The sequence below is a fragment of the Sciurus vulgaris genome (assembly GCF_902686455.1).
Source record: "Sciurus vulgaris genome assembly, chromosome: 5".
Taxonomy (NCBI): Eukaryota; Metazoa; Chordata; class Mammalia; order Rodentia; family Sciuridae; genus Sciurus; species Sciurus vulgaris.
In genome coordinates, this window is record NC_136465.1 from 126,901,258 (window position 1) to 126,920,739 (window position 19,482).

General features: G+C 39.6%; 1 protein-coding gene across 2 annotated transcripts in view; it reads left to right on the top strand.

The window, feature by feature from the left end:
- The first annotated feature begins 7,469 nt into the window (after positions 1 to 7,469).
- Positions 7,470 to 19,482, top strand: part of TBC1D30 (TBC1 domain family member 30) — an 85,395-nt gene continuing 73,382 nt past the window's right edge. Inside the window, exons 1-2 of one of the 2 annotated variants that reach the window (XM_079139674.1) lie at positions 7,470 to 8,609; positions 12,098 to 12,262. In XM_079139674.1, coding sequence (XP_078995800.1) covers positions 8,153 to 8,609; positions 12,098 to 12,262 — 622 coding nt within the window. In that variant the 5' untranslated portion in view covers positions 7,470 to 8,152. The remainder of the gene's footprint in view (positions 8,610 to 12,097; positions 12,263 to 19,482) is intronic. The other variant, XM_079139675.1, reaches the window with a different exon arrangement.

The window sequence follows — 19,482 nt, forward strand, 5'->3', positions numbered from 1 at the left end:
GAGGTGGGAATTGGGGCATGGCTATTTGGTATATATTTATATCTGGCAAGTGGTGTATTTCTCTCTGCTTCCTGATGATGTGAGCTACTTCCTGCTGCCACACTCTCCTGCCATGATGTTCTGCCTCACCTCGTGCCCCAATGGAATGCAATTGGCCTTCTGTGGACTAAGACCTCTGAAACTGAGCCCTCAAATAAACTTTTCCTCCTCTATAATTGTGCTGGTCAGATCATTTAGTCACAGCAGTGAGAAAGCTGACTAAAACAACTTCTTAATCTGGCAAAAAAAATTTCTAAGTAGCATAGCATTCAGACAGTGACATGGATATTGCTGGCAATTTTTAGTTAAGTTTATTTTGATAATCAGGAGCAGAAAGCAGAGCTGAATGATTTGAAAATCTCGCGGTTTGACCAGAAAACTGTATGTAAAGTTGGGGCTAAGGAATGTATGGTTGTTAAAGACATTACAGCCACTAATGAAATGCCTAAGACTTTGCCCAGAAACAATAGGAAAGATGACTTGAGGGCATCTCAGGAATTGGCACAACCACAGCCATATCAGCCCCAAGGGTGTAGAAGTAAAAATTCCTTGGAGACCAGTGTGCCACCCTACCTGCACAGGGGGGCCTAGGAAGTTGTTTCACCATGTTCAGCAACCCTGGCACTCAGAGACTGTTGCAGCCATGTTCCTGGAGCCTTGGCTGCTTATCAAGATGGTGGCAGAACTTGGTGTCAACCATGTGGTGCTGGTTCTGCAGGATGGTACAAGGCTGGAGTTCGGGGGTCTTGGAGGCTTCCACCAAGATTTCAAAAGAAGGCTTGGGAGGTCAAGCAAAGTGCAGCAGAGTTGGAGTCGCTACAGGCTGCCTCCCATAGGGCCATGGGTGGAGGTGTGAGGAGGAAGCTGAAGCTGTAATGGAGATCCTTGAAATTAAGAAATGCCAGTACCTAGGAATGTCTGCCTGGGATTGCAGGAACCAATCAGTGACAAGCCAAGAGAGAGGCTATGTGGTCTGTAACCAGCAAAACCATAGGGGGAGAGCTACACAAGCCCTTTGTAGAGACCATCATGATGCCATGTGCTCCAGATGCTGGACATGAAACTACAGGACTTGTTAGCCCAGCTGGATTTCAGTCTTGTTTTGGTCCCATCCCCTCTTCTATGTCCCGTTTCTTCCTTTCATAATGGGAATGTTTACTTTATACCTTTATATATTGGATGTATGTAACTTGCTTTTGATTTTTATAGGGGCTCAAGCTGAGAGTTTGCTTTGAGTCTCAAAGGAGACTTTGGACATGGACTTTTGGGCAATTCTGGAACTGTTAAGGCTATGGGGACTCTTGTAAATGGAGTAACTGTTTTTTGCATTGTAAGATGGTCATGAACTTTTGGGAGCGAGGGGCACAATGTTATGATTTAGATATAGGTATCTCCCAAAAGCTCATGTGTGAGACAGTGTATGAGAGTTTTGAGGTGAAATGATTGGGTTCTGAGAACATTAACCTAATCAGTGCATTAATCCTCTGATAGGGATTAACTGGGTGATAACCATAGGTGGATAGGGTGTGACTGGAGGAGGTGGGTCACTGCGGGCAGGCCCTTGGGATTTGTATTTTGTCCATAGTAAAAGTAGTTCTCTGCTTCCTGGCACCATGTTCCCAGCTTTCCTCAGCCACACACTTCTACCATGATTGTTCTGCCTCATCTCAAGCCATGAGGAATGGACCAGTTATCTATGGACTGGACTGAGACCTCTGAAATCATAAGCCCCCAAATAAACTTCTCTCCCAATTGTTCTTGTCAGGTGTTCTGGTCACAGCAGTGAAAAAACGGACTGAAACATCTCCATTTAAGTAGCTAGTCTGGCCTCAGCAGAAAGGAATATGGAGAATAATTGTAGTTTACCACAAACTCATCCAAGTATTAGTCGTGATTGCACTGGCCTTATTAGATAGATGTATTTTTGCTAGAAGAGATAAATATGGTCACAGGTAAATTGTAAGCAGCCACACATTTGGTGATTGTGTTTCCCAATCAGGAAAGTGATTTAGAATCAATTCATGTTCATATAGAACAGATAACAAAAGACATTTGTAGTTTTGCCTCAAGGTTGTGCTAAATGCCCTGTACATAACACAAGGTGACTACGTGCATAATGCAGTTCAAACAGATCTAGAGTGGGTATCCTGCAGAACGTTTGTCCTTCCATTACATTGATGAGATTATGCTGACCAGGCAGGATGAACAAGAGGTGACTAGCATGCTGGAAACCTTGATAAGATATATATACTGCAGATGGTGGGAGATGAATCCTATGAAAGAATAAGGACCTGACACTTTATTAAAGGTTTTTAGGGATCCCAGTGTGCGAAGACATTGCCTTCAAAGTGAAAACAGATTGCTGTACCTTGCATTTCTTACTACAGAAAAGGAAGCACAGGGCCTGGTAGAATCCGTTGGATTCTATATGCAACACATTGTTACACCTAAGATTACAGATTCAGCCCACATGGCAAATGACATGAGGGCTGTCAGCTTTGAGTGGGGATGAGAGCAGAAAAGCACTTGATAACAGGCAGATCTGGCTACATAATCTGTGCATCCAGTGTGGAATAAATGCAGGGCCCTTTGTCCAAAGAGCAAGAAAAATGCCACCAAGACTGGGCATGGGGGCACATGCCTGTGATCCCAGTGACTTGGGAGGCCAAGGCAGGTGGATCACAAATTCAAGGCCAGCCTCAGCAACTTAGAAAGGCCCTAAGCAACTTAATGGACCCGTTTCAATATAAAAAGGTATGTGTGGGGGTGCACGGTGCTGGGGATGTGGCTCAGTGGTTAAGCCCCTCTGTGTTCAATACCTGGTACCAAAAAGAAAAAAAGAGTTAAAAGATGTCAAGCTTTTATATATTTCAAAGTGCCCATTCATGTATTCTATCAGAGTATCTTCAATTATAGGGAAAAATTAATTTAAAAATACTTTTAGTAATTTGTTAATTCAAAATTTATATGAAAATATCATTCTTTTCAAATGAGAACATCTTTATATTTCTAAGTCTCTGGATGTATGATATGCCATGTTGCGACTCGACTCTAAACACTTTGAAGAATTCTGATAGCTCACTGATATGCTTTATTACAATGTCTGTGTGGGCTTTTATTTTGTAATAATTTACTGACACGTGCAGCCTAACCTTTGGTAGTTCCTGTCCCAGCTCTTAGGCCTAGGACTTAAGATTGGTGCAAATGTTGCAGAGATGGAACACAGGAAACAGGCAAGCTAGACTCCCACAGCAAGTCCTTTACACAGAGCCCTTTTTCTCTGCCACCCCTATCACCACACCACCAGCACTGCTGCCTCCCTGATGCTCTGTCTCTACCACTACCTGGAGCTGGTCTCCTCTTGGCCCCTGACTGCCCTAGGCATGTGCTTGTGGCAACTGCTTGGTGCCTGGCACTGCCTCCTGTGTCTACTGGCTTGGCTTATCTCTTCTGATCATGCATATACCTTGTCCTATTGGACTTAAAAAACACAAGTTAAAAGAAAATTATTTCAAACAACAACAACAATAACAAAAAGAAAATTATTAATAATTTCAAGATGGTGACAATAGAACATTAAACCAAGTACCACCGAGACTTTCTGAGAGTTGACATGCCCATGAAGCCTGTCCTGGTAGCAGGTCGAACCTGTGGTGCAAGTCACCCTTCTCTTTGGGCCATTTATTCTGGCATGTGTCAGTAGTGGGAAAAGATGCAAGGCAGAGAAAGTCCCAGTAAGAAAATTGCAAGACAGGTCCTTAAGATTTTGGGGAAAGGTAATGCTATCCGTAGTAGGAATTATACGCCATTTAAAAAACAGCTCCTGGTGTACTAGGAACTTTAATCCATGAGGTACCAAATGACTATATTTCCTGAAATTCTTATAAGTTGGGTTCTCTTGAATCCAAACAAGTCATAAATGTGGTCAAGACCAGCATTAAGCTTCCTAAGAGGACCATGCGATATTAGAAGACCCAAACAAATATTATGAATACATAGTTCAGACTCCCGAATCACTCATCATGGTTATGCCAATACTCCTATCTTACCTCACCCCTAGGGACCAGTATGAAGATGAGGAAGGTAAAAACCAAAGCTTGGTTTATGGGTAGAACAACTTGGTATATGAGTGAAGGTGGAAATGGATGGTGCTGCATTACAGCCTTACTCAGCATTGGTGTGGAATGACTGGTGATAAAATTCTCCTAAGGGGCAGAGCTCTGGGTGGGATACCTGATCATCCAGTACGTGCGGAAGAAGAAACGGTCTGCAGTCAGAATATATACGTGGGCTCACTGGCAGTGCTGCATGGCCTTGGCTGGTTGGTCATAATCCTGGGAAGAAAAGGATCAGAAGACTAGAGATAAAGAGGTTTAGAGTAGTGAAGTGGGTGGACATATGGAATAGGCACGAAGTGTGAAGCTCTTTGAATCATTTGTTTATGCCCAATGGAAAGCAGTCATTATGGAAGAGGCACTAAACGACAACTTCGACAAAATAGCTTGCCTATCGATACTAGCCAGACATTGTCAATGGCTATATCTGAGTGCTGTCATGCTAGGCACGTCACTTCCTCTTCAAAAAATGTTACTTTAATACAGATATCAGAGGTTTGATTTTCAGCTGATATGCACTGAGCAATCACAACCTTTCTATTATTGCAAAGGTTATATTCCGTCACTTTGAAATGCAGTGTAATAATAATAAAGTGGTAGTCAATAGATATTCAAAGTTCCTATAAATGTCAAATTTTCTGATTTGGGGGGAGCAGTACTGGGGATTGAACTCAGGGGCACTCAACCACACATCCCCAGCCCTATTTTGTATTTAATTTAGAGACAGGTTCTCACTGAGTTGCTTAGTGCCTTGCTTTTGCTGAGGCTGGCTTTGAACACATGATCCTGCTGCCTTGAGCTCCAGAGTCACTGGAATTACAGGAATGTGCCACCATGCCTGGCCCTGTTTGATGACTTTTAAAAGTACTAAAAACCTGTACCTCTCATTCCATCCTTCTGAAAAATAAAAGGAAATAAAAGGAAAAATGTTTTATTTAAAAAATAAACATTCCTCATGTGTAGTTAATGCATTGAAAATACAGACTGCATTTTATTCCAAGCATATAAGTCAGTTATAAACAGAAAAATTAAAGAGCAAAATTGAGTTCCCATGAGGATGAACCAAAACCCAGCAATAACCTTTTGTACTTTTCTTCTGACTCAGGGAATGAGTAATCCCTGAAAGATTAGAGTAAAAGGTTAACTGCTGGGTATTAGAAACCGCCTATCCCAGGAATAATCATAACTTTCCTCACAGCAATGCAGACTATACGTGTGTATTTTCACATGCTAACAAAAATTGTAAAAATGTTGTGAGTTTTGTGAAGGTGGAATTATGGATATCTGAAGATTATGGTGAGACCTTGTTATAGGTTTGGAAAATGAATGGTCATAATATATAGATTGTACACTAATTTTATATAAGTTGCATTCTAGCAAATTGAACTGAGGGATAGGTGCTTTTTAGTTCCTTATAATTATAGTGCAGTATTGGACTTTGTATCCCAGGTATACTGATATAAAATTATTAGAACAATTATATATGAAAACAAAATTTCCAATTAAAATACTAATTATTATCAGCAGTATAATTATCATGGTACATTTCATTTTAGCTAGTAGTCTTATAATAACAATTAGTTTGATAGTCATATTGTATCAGACCAATGGTTTCCTTATATCCAAGAGTAAGCTTTAGAACTTCAGGGTTCTTATTTGGGGACTTCTAGTCACCTGGCAGCAATAATGTGGGGTGCCAACACTATGTACAGGATTCTCTTTAAAGGAACTCACTTTTCTCAGAAAGGTAGGCAATTGGCTGGTATTTTCTCTAGTTTTTACTTTATTCACTCAATTCAGAAAATATTTATTAACCACCTATAATGTGCCAGGGACTGCTCTAAGTGGTGAGCATATGTCAATAAACAAAATTGACAAAAATTCATGCCCTCAGAAGCCTATATATTTATGGCAGAAGCCAGATAATGAATCTATAGTTAGGAGCATGATGAGTATTATGGAAAAAGAGAACAAAGAAGGGAAATAGGGAATGCTGGGGGATGGGAAGCTGCAATAGAGTAGTCAGGGAGGGGACTCACTGAGGACATTTAAGCAGACACCTAACCAGGGTAAGAAAGGAGTTATGTGGATATCTGTGGGTAAGTACAGTGACCTTGAGCCAGCTTGCCTTCTTAGTTTTTAGTTTACCAGTTTCCTCTTTACTAGTAATTTGATAACAATGGGGAATGAGAAATAATTTTGAAGTGTTGATTAATTTAGAAATTGGAATGTTAATAACCTACTGATTTCTTAGCTTCTTTTTTCACTCTGCAGCTCACTTTGAGTTTCTTTATTATAGTTCCTGGTGGAAAAACCCTAAATAATAATAGGGAAGACCGGTAGTCAACAACGTATCTCTTAGTGGGAGGAGATAAAAAGGGCTGGGAAGTCAATGAAGAACAGATCCAATTTCATGTTTGCCCCTTTGAAAGTCCTGCTTGTTGCAATCTTTGGCCTATGAAGAGGCTCTCAGTACTCATTCAATACCAGGGACAATAGGGGGGAAATAAAAGAAATTCAAAAACAAAACAACAGCAATATAATAAATACAGTCCCTCCACTTCATACATTTAATATTATATGCTAGCAGAAGTTTATATGTTGCAAAAACCATAAAAATATTTCCAGCATAATTTTAAATTTTAGGTATCTAAGAGGAAAAGCCACAAAGCTTCTGTTTTCCTTATATTAATTCCAGTTTCAAAAAGGGTCCTATTTATTGTGGTGGTGGTGACAAGGGACACCACATTTCTATTTATAGGTTCAGGTTCTCTTATGAAAATGCCTTTAAATATAAAAGTGTGCTGAACACATGGAAAGCATCACTGTTGTTCACTGGGTGTGTTGTTCCCTCTTAGAAGGATGCCAAAATATTTAAACAGCATTAGACTAACAAGTACTCTACCATAATAAAAGCCAGGCACTTCAAACTTCAAGTTCAAGTTATTCTTTGTGAATGGGCAAGTTATTTAGCCTCTCTTTCTCTCAGCTCCCTCATCTGAAAAGAGAGATTAAAGTAGTGCTTACCTGCTTTATAGTATTAAAGTGTAGATTAAATGGAATAATTCAGTAAATCACTAAGAACAGTGCCTGGTGTGCAAAAAAATGCTAACAATGTTGATGATTGTTAAATTCATAAAAAAAGTCTAAGGTGGAGGGGGCACCTCAAGTATATTCTGAGCTCTAGTGTAAAGACATCTTTCATAGGCTTAATTTTACTGTCAAAACCAGTTCCCTCAATTTATTAGTTCTATCATCTCTTGACTACTTATTAAATCCTCATTCTGTCCTATGTCTTGTGTTAGGGAATCAGTTGGTGTTAATCCATTACTTTGTTTTTCACTGGAAGAAAAAATTTCTCAACGTTATTAAATCCCAAGCATATACCAGGTGTTCAGAGGTTTGGAAAGGTTTTTGTCAAAAACTAAAGTAGAACGCCTTCAAAGGCTCTCAGATAGTGTGGGAAGGTGAGAAGGCCTGGGCATTGTGCCCGTGCATGTGAAGAAGGAGTTTCTAACCTCGGCCTGCCTACTGGCGCTTAAAACCCTCCCGGGCATTATATCTAGCTGGTGGCTCAATAGGATGCAAGAGTTGCCCTCAATTTGAGTTAAATCACGTGCTTAAAAGTGAAGGTGGCAGCGGCCAGAGCGCCCATCCCCCTTCGGGCTGACGGCTTCATCCTGATCCGGCTCTGGCCATATCCTGCTCCTTGACTTTAATCAGAGAGCGCTCTCGGCCAAGTGGGGCCTCACTGGTAGCAGGTGTCCCCAGGTAGCCCAGCGCGTGGCGGTCCCCCTTTGGCTGAGGCCGCAGCCCAGCTGAGCAGATTCGGGGGGGACCCAGGGGGAAGGTCTGGGAGCCTCGGGGATCCGGAGCCTGCTGGCGCTTCGCCGGGCCCAGGGCTCCCCCGGCGGGGACGAGGTCCACCTCCTCCCGGAACTGGCCGGCGCCGCTAGGCGGGACCAGCGGTAGTGCGGGGCTGCGGAGCGCCAGGGGCCATGGAGGTCCTTCCCGTCGCCGGGGGCCGGACGGGGCTCCCAGAGTTGGAGTTCCGCGGCAGCGGCGAGGCGAGGCTGGAGCACGCAGTGGAGGAAGCGGTTCCTGGAGTGGCCCGAACTGCACCCCCGCCGAGGGCGGCGGAGCGGCCGCCGGGTTCCCGGGGCTCGTGGGAAGGCGAGGAGGAGCCGGAGCCCGGCGGCCGCACCAGCCGCACGGCGTCCCTGGTGAGCGGCTTGCTCACCGAGCTGTACAGCTGCACGGAGGAGGAGGAGGTGACTGGAGGGAGCCGCGGGCCGGGGGGCCGGCAGCGGCGCCGCGACAGCCTGGACAGCTCCACCGAGGCCTCGGGCTCCGACGTGTTCCTGGGCGCGCGCGGCGCCGGCGACTCCCGCGTGCTGCAGGAGCTGCAGGAGCGGCCGAGTCAGCGGCTCCAGATCCAGTACCTGCGGCAGAAAGGTGAGGGAAAGGGGGAGCCGCACTCCTGCATCGGCCTGAACGCATCGGCCAAGCGCTCAGTTACTAAGTTTGGGAAATTCCCTTCATCTGACTCTGGTACCCACATTGGCACATATTCTTGACCACACTGTTTTTATGCCCCTTCTCCCATCCTCTCTCCAGGTTTCCCTTAGAGCATCAGTTGTTGAAATGGTCGGGTCTCTCCTCCCACTTTCCCCCAAGTGTTTGTGGAGGCCCAAGGGAAGAGGCAGCCCGGATCCTACTTTCCACTGAACAGCTGTTAGGAACTGGTTTGGAGTTTCTGATATGTATACCTGAAGTTACCTAGAGGACGCTGGGAGAATAGAGTTGACTCCTAGGGATTTTTTTTTTTTTTTTTTTTTTTTTTTTTTTTTTTTAAGTTTGCTTTCCCTAGCCACATTACTTAGTGTTTAACTAGTGAGGCAGAATAATTCGATAATGTGGTTTCAAAGCAAAGCGTGCGAATTCCATTTCTGCCAGCACGCAAGGTTCCAAGCTGCTCACTAGGTGTTTTGTTCTGTTCACCCTGGCGGATTAGTGGAGTCCTACAGCAATGGCTTTATTACAGAATTTAACTTCTGGTACCTACAGTTGGCATGGAGAGGTTGATCCCACAGAATGGCCTTGGCTTCATGGGAGGAAAGGCTAATTTGGTGTTTCTTTTGTTATCAAACTCTGAGGATCGTGTCCTGTTGAGCTTTTTTCTCAACTGTTACAATAGCTGGCCTTTCAGGCACTAACAGTTACTACAGATATCCTTTTGTGTAGATTAATAAGACCTCAATTTGCAAAATTTAGTGAGATGTGTAAAACAGAAGCTAAAACACTATAACATTTCTTGGAAGTAACGTCCTTGTACTAAATTAGCAGGGGAGGGATGAAAGAGCACTATATGATGCTCTCCTATTCTCATTACAAAAATCAGTCTAGCTAGTTCCAGGAAAAACAAACAAACAATAAATCTGTCTGCTTTCTCAAACCCATGAAAACAGTTTTCAGCTTCCTCTTTGGACTTCCTAGTGAAGATATTTTTCCCAGCTAATTGTTGCAAATGGCTTCCACCTTCCTCCCCCTATGTGGGACTCTGGCTGGAGTTACGCCTTTTCATTTTATACACTTATTTGGCTGTTCTTAGAGTATGTGTTGATGCCAAAAGTTCTGTAGGGGAATAACTTTCAGATTCTAACACAATCAATTTTGAAGAATTATGATTTGGCTTTCTCTTTTTACAAGACTTCACTTTTAATTACTGAGGGAGTTTTGGGGATTAGTAATTTCCTTTTGGAAGAGGAGAATTGCAAACTAAAGTTTAAAAGAGAGGTAAATGGTACAGCTTTGCAAATCAACTTCGGATGAATGACCTCTCTACTAATCATTCACAAGACCTGTAAGGGTCTGTTTTGCCCCAGTTTCAGTCTTATTATGTCCCTAGCTCCCTGCTAATCCTGTCTTTTCTTGTAGTCAGCCCTGTTAGGATGAACAAGATGGTCATTTTTAAATGGTACACATTTTCTGTTAATAAACATCATTAGAATGCTAGATTTCAGAATCAGGTGATGAATACAGCTGTCTGCTTAAATAATACTATGTATTAAGTCATGTGATTCTTCTTTAAGGGTCAAGTAGTAAGTGGCATACACCTCTAACCCCAGTGACTCAAGAGGCTGAGGTAGGAGGATCACAAGTTTGAGGCCAGCCTCAGAAATTTAGCAAGGTCCTAAGCAACTTAGCCAGACACTGTTGCAAAATAAATAATGAAATGAACTAGTGATAAACTACATTTAGTAAGAGTCTCAATAAGGCAGATTATGTCAATAGTGTAGATGAATTCACTTGTCTCACTGTTAGGAATTTTGTTGTAGCACCACTGTAGCACCTCTGTAGATATTTAACATGTGTGGGCTCTTTCTTTAGGTGAGGTACCAAATGGTTTCTCAGGAAATCTGGACTCTGAGTGTTCCCGTGTTGAGGGGATGAACTGTGGAGTTAGCTCATGCATTGATATCCCACCACTGTTCTTTTCCAGCTGTGTGACCTTGTGCAAGCTATTTAACCTCAGTCTCTCTCATTTTCTTGTAAATAGGGATGATAATAATAAGTCAGAGGTCAGTGGTAAGAATCACGTAAGTAAATAAGTGTAAAGTCTCAATAAATGCTAGAGATCATTTTTATTGTCATATACACTAGAATTCCTTAGAGAGGAAATTGATCACAATTGACGTTTTTCTCAGTTTGTCCTTACTTAACACTGTGAAAGGGGCAGTGGCTGGTGTTGGGCATTCAAAGATATAGACCCACTTCTGTCTCTGGGATGTTTCTATGCCAGCAGGTATTGCTGGAGAAGACATTTCCACACTGAGCTCTGAAAATTCTTCTCATAAATAGTGCATATAATTCAGAGTATGACAGAGCCATAGATACCTAGTAGTTACTGGAAATGAGATAGGGTTTTCCCATTATCTCATGCTTTTGTGAATGTTAGTTTTAAGAATGGAGACTAATCCTATAATTCCAGCCTTTCTGGACGCTGAAGTAGGAGGATCGCTAGTTCAGGGTTAGTTTCTGCAACGTAGAGAGGACCTAAACAACTTAGTGAGGCCCTAAGCAATTTAGCAAGACCCTATCTCAAAAAAATAAAAAAATAAAAAAATAAAAAAGACTGGGGATGTAGTTCAGTGGTGAAGTGTTCTAGGTTCAAACCCCTGTATGTAGACTTATCCTAATTTGTCTGTTAAAAGGAAATATATTTTCTATTATATATCAAAAATTACCAAGTCTCTAAAAATGAAATATTATACCTGATAGGCTATTTGAAGACTGTACGTTTAACATAAAACTAGTATCACTACTTTCATCTACATTGCAAAATGTGGGAAAATTATTTATAAGGATGATAATTTACAAGGATGAGTACTTTAAAAAAACATTTTTAGTCAGCAGCTAAGTTAGTCATTAATGTAGAGAACTAAAAGAGATTCATATCTTACAGGCTTCCCAACTGAGCACTTTACTGATGCAAAAAGTGTACATTCCAACTGGGCACAATGGCTTAGGAGGCTGAGGCAGGAGGATCGTGAGTTCAAAGCCAGGCCCTGAGCAACTTACTGAGACCCTGAATCTAAATAAAATTTAAAAAGGGATGGGGATGTGGCTCAGTTGGTTGAGTGCCCTTGGGTTCAGTCCCCAGCACCGAAAACAAAACAAAACAAAACCAAGAATCTTTGCTTATATGCTACAGTAGCCTCAAGGGTTAAATTCACAGCATTTATCTCATGAACGGAACAGGAGATGAATAAGTGACTTTTTTGAGGAATGTCTTAGCTGTATGGGTACCTGTAATCTTGGCGAGAACCAAGAGTTGGCTTAAATGAATGTTCTAGATATTTGTCTGTTAACTCGTATCACATTGAGATTTGTATTCCTCTCAAAGTATTTATTGTTCTCTTTTTATTTTTATTTCCTTATAGACCCTAATGAACTCAAGGCAATCCTTCAGGAGCTAAAGTACAGAATTGGCATTCAGTCAGCCAAGTTACTTCGGCAGCTGAAGCAGAAAGATAGGCTTCTGCATAAAGTACAGAGGAACTGTGATTTGGTGACTGCCTGCCTGCAGGCTGTGTCGCAGAAGAGAAGTAAGTACTGGAGAGGGGCAATAGGCATTGTGTGTTTGAATGTTTTGAAAAATTCTGTGTGGGCATTCATACCCTTGGAACTAAGAATCATGAATAACTCAGCTTTTTCTTTTCTTTTTTTTTTTCCAGTTCAAATGAATACTTCAGGTTTAATGATACAGCCTTAATTTTATTATTATAGACTTGAGGTAGTGCTTCACTTTGACAATGGTTATTTTTACTCAATGCTAAATAATAACAAAAATCTGTTTTTCACATAGACATAAACTAAAAGCCCTCCCTGTCCTCTTCATCTCTGTATTGCTCCAATAAGTGAATTAGACAATTGACCTAAACAAGGAGACTCTTGTGAAAAACAGGATCTTACAACTTGCTCTGAAATCTGAAAAGAACAAAACATTTTAACAAATGAAACCAGTCTCTTGGGTAATTCTCTTATAACTTGTAGCTGCATGGCTTGTTAATTGAGTTAAAAATAGTTGAATTAGTTGATCCATCATAGTACTAGATGTGAAAGCTTGTGAATTAATTTAATTTTCCATGCAATAGTTTTACATTTTATTCTGCTAACATTTCCCTGTTTTTGTTTTACATTTTTTGTTAACATGCAGCACGGCAGAACAGTATGTTCAGGTATGGTAAATATAGGCACTGATGGTATGTTTTGATAAAATGCCTGTGGCGATTTTTCAGGTGCATGTGCAAATTGCCTTTTCTTGCTTGTTTATTCTGTCACATTTTATATTCAAAGTAGCACATCCTAGAGGTTTTTTTAAAAAATTCTCAATTTCTTTTAATGAAACAATTTTTGGGCTTGATTAGTTTCAGATAAAAAAGCTAATGGCTTAAATACATTGTCATGTTTGTTACTAAAAGAAAATCCTGTGTTTTCTTGCTCCTCTTTTTATTGTATTGCTGTTTGTTGTCCCCAGACTATAAAGATTTCTCTTAATGTGTGTAAAACGGAATGCCATTTGGTTATCATAATAATGCCACTATGGTCCATACTAAGTGGGAATGTGATTGAAAAGACTGGATTTGAACAGGGTTTTGTCCTGAGTCAGACCCTGTTCTGAAATAACTAGAGAAGGAAGAAGGGCATGTGTGTGGTGGCGGGGGAGGTTATGTGCATGTGTGCATGCATCTGTACTACCTATAACAAATTGGCATGTTGTAAGTCTATGATAGGGGCTGGGGTTGTGGCTCAGTGGTAGAGCGCTTGCCTAGCATGTGTGAGGCACTGGGTTTGATTCTCAGCACCACGTATAAAGAAGTGAATAAAATAAAGGTCTATCAACATCTAAAAGATGTTAAAAAATAAGTATATGATAATTTTTCGTAGATTCTGATTGATCCAGAAGTGTCAAGTAAAAATTATTTTCCCCTTCTATTATAAGATATCTTTATTTTGATTTTCTCCTTTCAACTGTGTTTTCATCTACCTATTATTGTTGGTACCAGAAGTGAAGAGCATAAATTGGTAAATGCATGGATATCCCCCTGCATTCCTCCTCCCACCAGGGATTTACCCCAAAGCTTCGCACATGCTAGGCAAGTGCTCTACCACTAAGATACATATCCAGACCTTTTAAAAAGAAATTTTAACTTTGAAGCAGGGTTTCCTGAAGTTGCCCAGACTGATCTTGAGTTTTCAATAATCCTCCAGCCTCAGCCTCCCTATTATAGGCATTAGCCACTGTGCCCAGCAGTACGTGGAATTTCAGTGTGTGGTAAAGTAAAAGAAAAGATGGAGCAGGTGTCAGGACACAGAGAGAAACATTGGTTAGCACAGGGGCACAAGTGGGTGGGTTGTATTTGTAGTTACTAGGGACTAATAAGCATTTGGAATTTAAATTACTTGATTGATAGACGGGCAGTTATGTCCTTTATGGCAAATGTGCCCACAAGTACCCACCCTAATTTGTGACTCTGTGAATGCATCTTTCCTATGTATTTTAGAGTTTGTCTCTTCAGTTTCAGCCAGGATTTTGCATTTCAGAGAATACGGGGTTATCTGGCTCCTTTCCTTGAGAGCTTACTTCTCACCTTCGTAGTATGACTCTTAAATGGAACAGTGTTTTTTGTTGAGCAATAACTGCATTAAAATTATTGTCATTATAAGATAATGCACTTAATGTAGACAGTTAAAATTCTGACTAATGATTTTTTATAAATTTTTAGAACTACAGAGGTTAGATGTTTTGTGACTAAATGCTTAATTCCATTTTAGCTCTTCCTGAAAGTCAGTTAATAAATACATTTAACTAGAGTTCTAAAGAGTTGAGATTTCACTATATATTGAATATTATAGTGATTGGCAGTGATGTATTCAAATAGAACATGTTATGTTAGCTTGTTTGTATTTAATATGCAAATGTCCAGATAATTTCCATTACTGCCTCCATATAGATTTGAGGCTTATAATTCTTTGCAAAAGTGATTTTTTTCTCCTACCATAGAATGCTGCAGAATAAAAAATTTTGTCTTCTATTAAAATGGGTTATTTCTCATTAATACATCAAAGAGAACATAATAATTTTGAAACAAGAATCAGAAGTAAATGTGCATTATGAATCAAAATGACTAGATAATTTTTATTTCTAACACAAATGATATAACTGCTTAGACTTTATGATTTCTTATGCCAAGTCTCATGGTAGCATCTCTTTGTTTTAAAATTGGAGTGGGCATAAAAAAAGCAGGATCAATATTTATCTTATAGAAAAGCACATTTCTCCCCCTATATTCATGTAAGGAAAATTGTTGGCATAACCAACTTAATATTAATAATAAAACTTAAAAGAATAGCAGCCGTTAAATAATAGCTTCGTGTTAAATACATGCTTCATGCCAAATTATTGCTTTTTTGTTTCTCACAGCGACTCCAAAAGCATGTATCTTTAGGCACATTTTATTAGGACACCGAGATTCAGGAAGTTTAAGTAATTTGCCTAAGATTGTACAGCTAATAAGTGACTGAGAAAGAATTTAAAGACAGAAGTCTTGAAATTAATGTGGAAAGAAAGAAGAAAAAAAAAAAGTCTAAAAGTCTACATTTTCCAACCATGAACTGTGACATAAGAGTGTTCTAGATTTTCTTAGTAAATAGATAGGTAACTCTATAATATTATTGGAATGTTGCTGAGCTATAATAAATTTGTAACTTGCAAAGGACACAATAAAGAGTTTCCGGTTTGTGAGAATGTGCTGCCTCAGCATAGTTTGCATATGAAATTAGTGCTTTATCTTTACTTGTCTAAATGGATTATACTGAACAATTTTTTTTTTTTTTTTTTTTTTTTTGTTGTTTGATTCATTCTGTTATTTTTTTCCCTTCCCCCCACCCCTCCCACCCCTCTTTACCCTCTATACAGTAGTTCCTTCCTCTATACTTGCCCCCCTCCCTAACCCTAACTCTAACCCTTCCCTCCCCCCCATTATGTGTCAACCTCCACTTATTAGCGATATCATTCGTCCTTTGGCTTTTTGAGATTGGCTTATCTCACTTAGCATGATATTCTCCAATTTCATCCATTTGCCTGCAAATGTCATAATTTTATCATTCTTTATGGCTGAGTAATATTCCATAGTATATATATACCACAGTTTCTTTATCCACTCATCAATTGAAGGGCATCTAGGTTGGTTCCACAGTCTGGCTATTGTGAATTGAGCAGCTATGAACATTGATGTGGCTGTATTTCTGTAGTATGCAGATTTTAAGTCCTTTGGGTATAGGCCAAGGAGTGGGATAGCTGGGTCAAATGGTGGTTCCATTCCAAGTTTTCTAAGGAATCTCCACACTGCTTTCCATAGCGGCTGCACTAATTTGCAGCCCCACCAGCAGTGTATGAGTGTACCTTTCTCCCCACATCCTCGCCAACACCTGTTGTGAACAATTTTGATGTTAAGATTTTTATGTGGTTTGCTTAACCTGTTTTTCCTGAAAGTAGACGGAGATCATTTTAGTTATTAGCATTTCATCGTTTTATAATTTTCTGCCTTGGTGTTGTAAATGTTTAATTTATGCTGGTTGAGTTTGTGGAATTGTATTTTAAATGAAAAAATAAAATCTAGCTGGCACTTGAAAATCATGATAAGAGAAAACACAAACAACATGTGAATATACATGGAAATATTATCTTTGTTTTAGCTTTGCCAATAAATACAGGAATTTTAGACAGTTTACAACCCCATTGTATTAATGCATCTTCCCTGGCATCCTGAATTTCACTATCTATTATAAATGCCTATCAGAGACTCATACCTCGTCAGGTAGAGCCTTCTATTTTTCCTTTCCTGTGCCTGTCTTCTCTACGATAAGAATTTGTCTTCTGTGGAAGGACATGGTGTTAGTGCAGCCCTGAGTTTGGCACAGAAAGTCAACATTTTCCACTAAAAATCAGGTTTCTCTCTCTCTGTATTTTTAAGTTATAAAAGTAATACACTCAACCAACAATTTTCTAGTAGGTATCTACTGAAGAGAATTGAAAACACATGTTCCCCAAAAAACTTGCACACAAATGTTATATTAATTATTCATAATATCCAAAAAAGTGGAAACAACCCAAATATCTATCAAATACCAAATGTGGTATTATCCATACAATGGAATATTTCTAAGCCAAAAAAAGGAATGAAGTACTGATTTACGTCACAACATAGATAAACCTTGAAAACATTATTCTAAGTGAAAGAAGTCAGACGTATAAATGCACATGTTCTATAATTCCATTTGAAATGGCCAGAGTAGGCCAATCCTTAAGACAAAGTGGATTAGTGGTTAGAAAGAGTGGAATAGAGTGGAATGGACAGTGACTGCTAATGGTCTTTCTTTTTCTTTCTTTCTCCCTCTCCCTCCCTCCCTCTTTCCCTCTCCTTCCTTCCTCCCTCCCTTCCTCCCTTCCTTCCTTCCTACTGGCGATTTAACTCAGGGTTGTTTTACCACTGAGTTTATCCCCAGCCCTTTTTATTTGTTATTTTGAAGCAAGGTCTTGCTAAGTTGCTTAGAGCCTCGCTAAAGTGCTAAGTTGCTGAGGCTGGCCTTGCACTTGCAATCCTCCTGCCTCAGCCTCTTGAGTTCTTGAGATTACAGGTGTGTGCTACTGTGCCCAGCTAGATTTCTTATTGGGGTGATGAAATTGTTCTGGAATTAGATAGTGTTGATAGTTACACAATTTTGTGTATGTAACCAATATGTATAGTCAAAAAGGATGAATTTTATAGTATGTGAATTACATCTTAATAAGTGTTCAAATTTAATATACTCTTGGAGACTTTGAAACATAGAGAAATGTAAGAGGAAAGAAATTATTTTCTTAAGACAGTACCTTTGTATTTTAGAATATTTATTCAAGTGAGTTTTTTATATGCAGTTTTCCCAAAGTCATTGTGATATATAACATTTCTGAATCTTTCCTTTTTCTTGTAACATATCATAAACTAATGCCTTCGGTATAAATTATTCATAAACATAATTTTTAATGGCAAGTGCACTGCTTTTCAGTCTCCTATTTTGTTTCAGTGTGTGTAGCATTGAAATATTAAAGAAATTTCTTTCAGTTATGGATGCAAATTGATTTAAGTTAAAAGGGAAATTGATTGGCATACTTAAAGTCCAGGGATGTGCTTTTGGGTGTTGCTAAATCAGGTCTAGGTGTTCAAAGAGGATCTTTGAGAATATGACTTCATCTCCTGGCTGTGCTTGCCTGGGTGCTGCACAAAGCCAGCATGGCGGCAGCAGATCCAGTTCAGCAGTCCTACCTGAAAGAACAGATTTCTTTTTCACGGGTCCAGAAAGTCCCATAATTCACTTTCCTCAGCCTTCCTGGATTCCATGATCACTAGGAATCAATAAATAACTTCTTATTTGTGTATATAAGAAAGTGATGAGAGGGGTCAGGGGTAGGAAAGATGGTGGGATGAGACAGACATCATTATCCTATTTACATGTATGATTACATGAATAGTATGAATCTACATCGTGCACAACCATAGGAATGAAAAGTTGTACCCCATTGTGTACAGTGAATCAAAATGCAGTCTGTAAAAATAAAAAAATTAAAAAAAAGAAAGTGATAAGTGCTAGAGAAGAAAAGGAGTGGTTTGGTGTTACAGTCTTTTGGATTTTAACTATTTTATTGCACATGTGGTGGCTGTGTCATTTTCTTTTTTCTGATTAATAATGTGGTTCAGCCCCTCTTTATATGTTTATTGGCTATTTTTTGTGAGGTGCCTGTTTCTCTCAAGAATTGTCTTTTTAAAAATAGATTTGTTGGAGTTTTTTATGTACTCTGAATGAGTCTTTGTCTTTTTCTATGTTGAAAATACCTCATCCCCCTTCTTTTGACCTGCCTTTTCACTCTGTTGAGTGTCATTTAGTGAGCAGCAGTTCTTAATTTCTATATTATTCCATTTGACAGTCTTAGCTGTTTACAGGCAGATTCCATGTATACTCCATGGAGTCCCATGATCAGCAGGGCCTCGTCCTTGGCTTGATGCTTTGCTATTGCTGTCCTGATATTCTTAACTTTTTGAACAAGTGGCTCCACAAATTCTATAGCCAGCCCTGCATTTACAGTTAGTGTATTTTCCATGAAGTTTAAGAAATATTTAATTTTTTTACCCAAAACTCATGAAGTTTTATTAGTCTCTAGAAGCTTTATTTTTTAATTTAATTTTATTTTTTTGCAGTGCTGAAAATTGAACTCAGAGCCTCAAGCATGCTAACCAGGTGCTCAACCACTGAGCTGCATCCCCAGCTTAGAAGCTTTCCTATTTTGTTTTCAGATAGAGATCTAATTTCTCCTGGAATTGATTTATTTTATTTTTGCGATGTGACATAGGAGTCAAATTTCATATTTGTCCATGTGGATATTTAAGTGACCCAGCCCTGTGTATTGGAGAGAACATCTTTTAACATGGCTCTGGGATGTCATCTTTGTTTAAAATCAGGTGTCTACATGTGCGTGGATCTGCTTCTGAGCTCTTATTCTCCTTTTTAAAAAAAATTGTTTATCCCTGAGCCAATACAGCACTGTTTTCAATATTGTATTTTATAATAACCTTAATATCTGAAAGTGTATGTCCTCACACCTTGTTCTTCTTCAAGACTGTTTTGGCTATTCTTGGCTCTTTGGGGAGAGTTGCCATCTTTACAATGTTGGATCTTTCAATCCATAAATATGGCCCACATTCCTCTAGCAGTATTTTAAAATTTA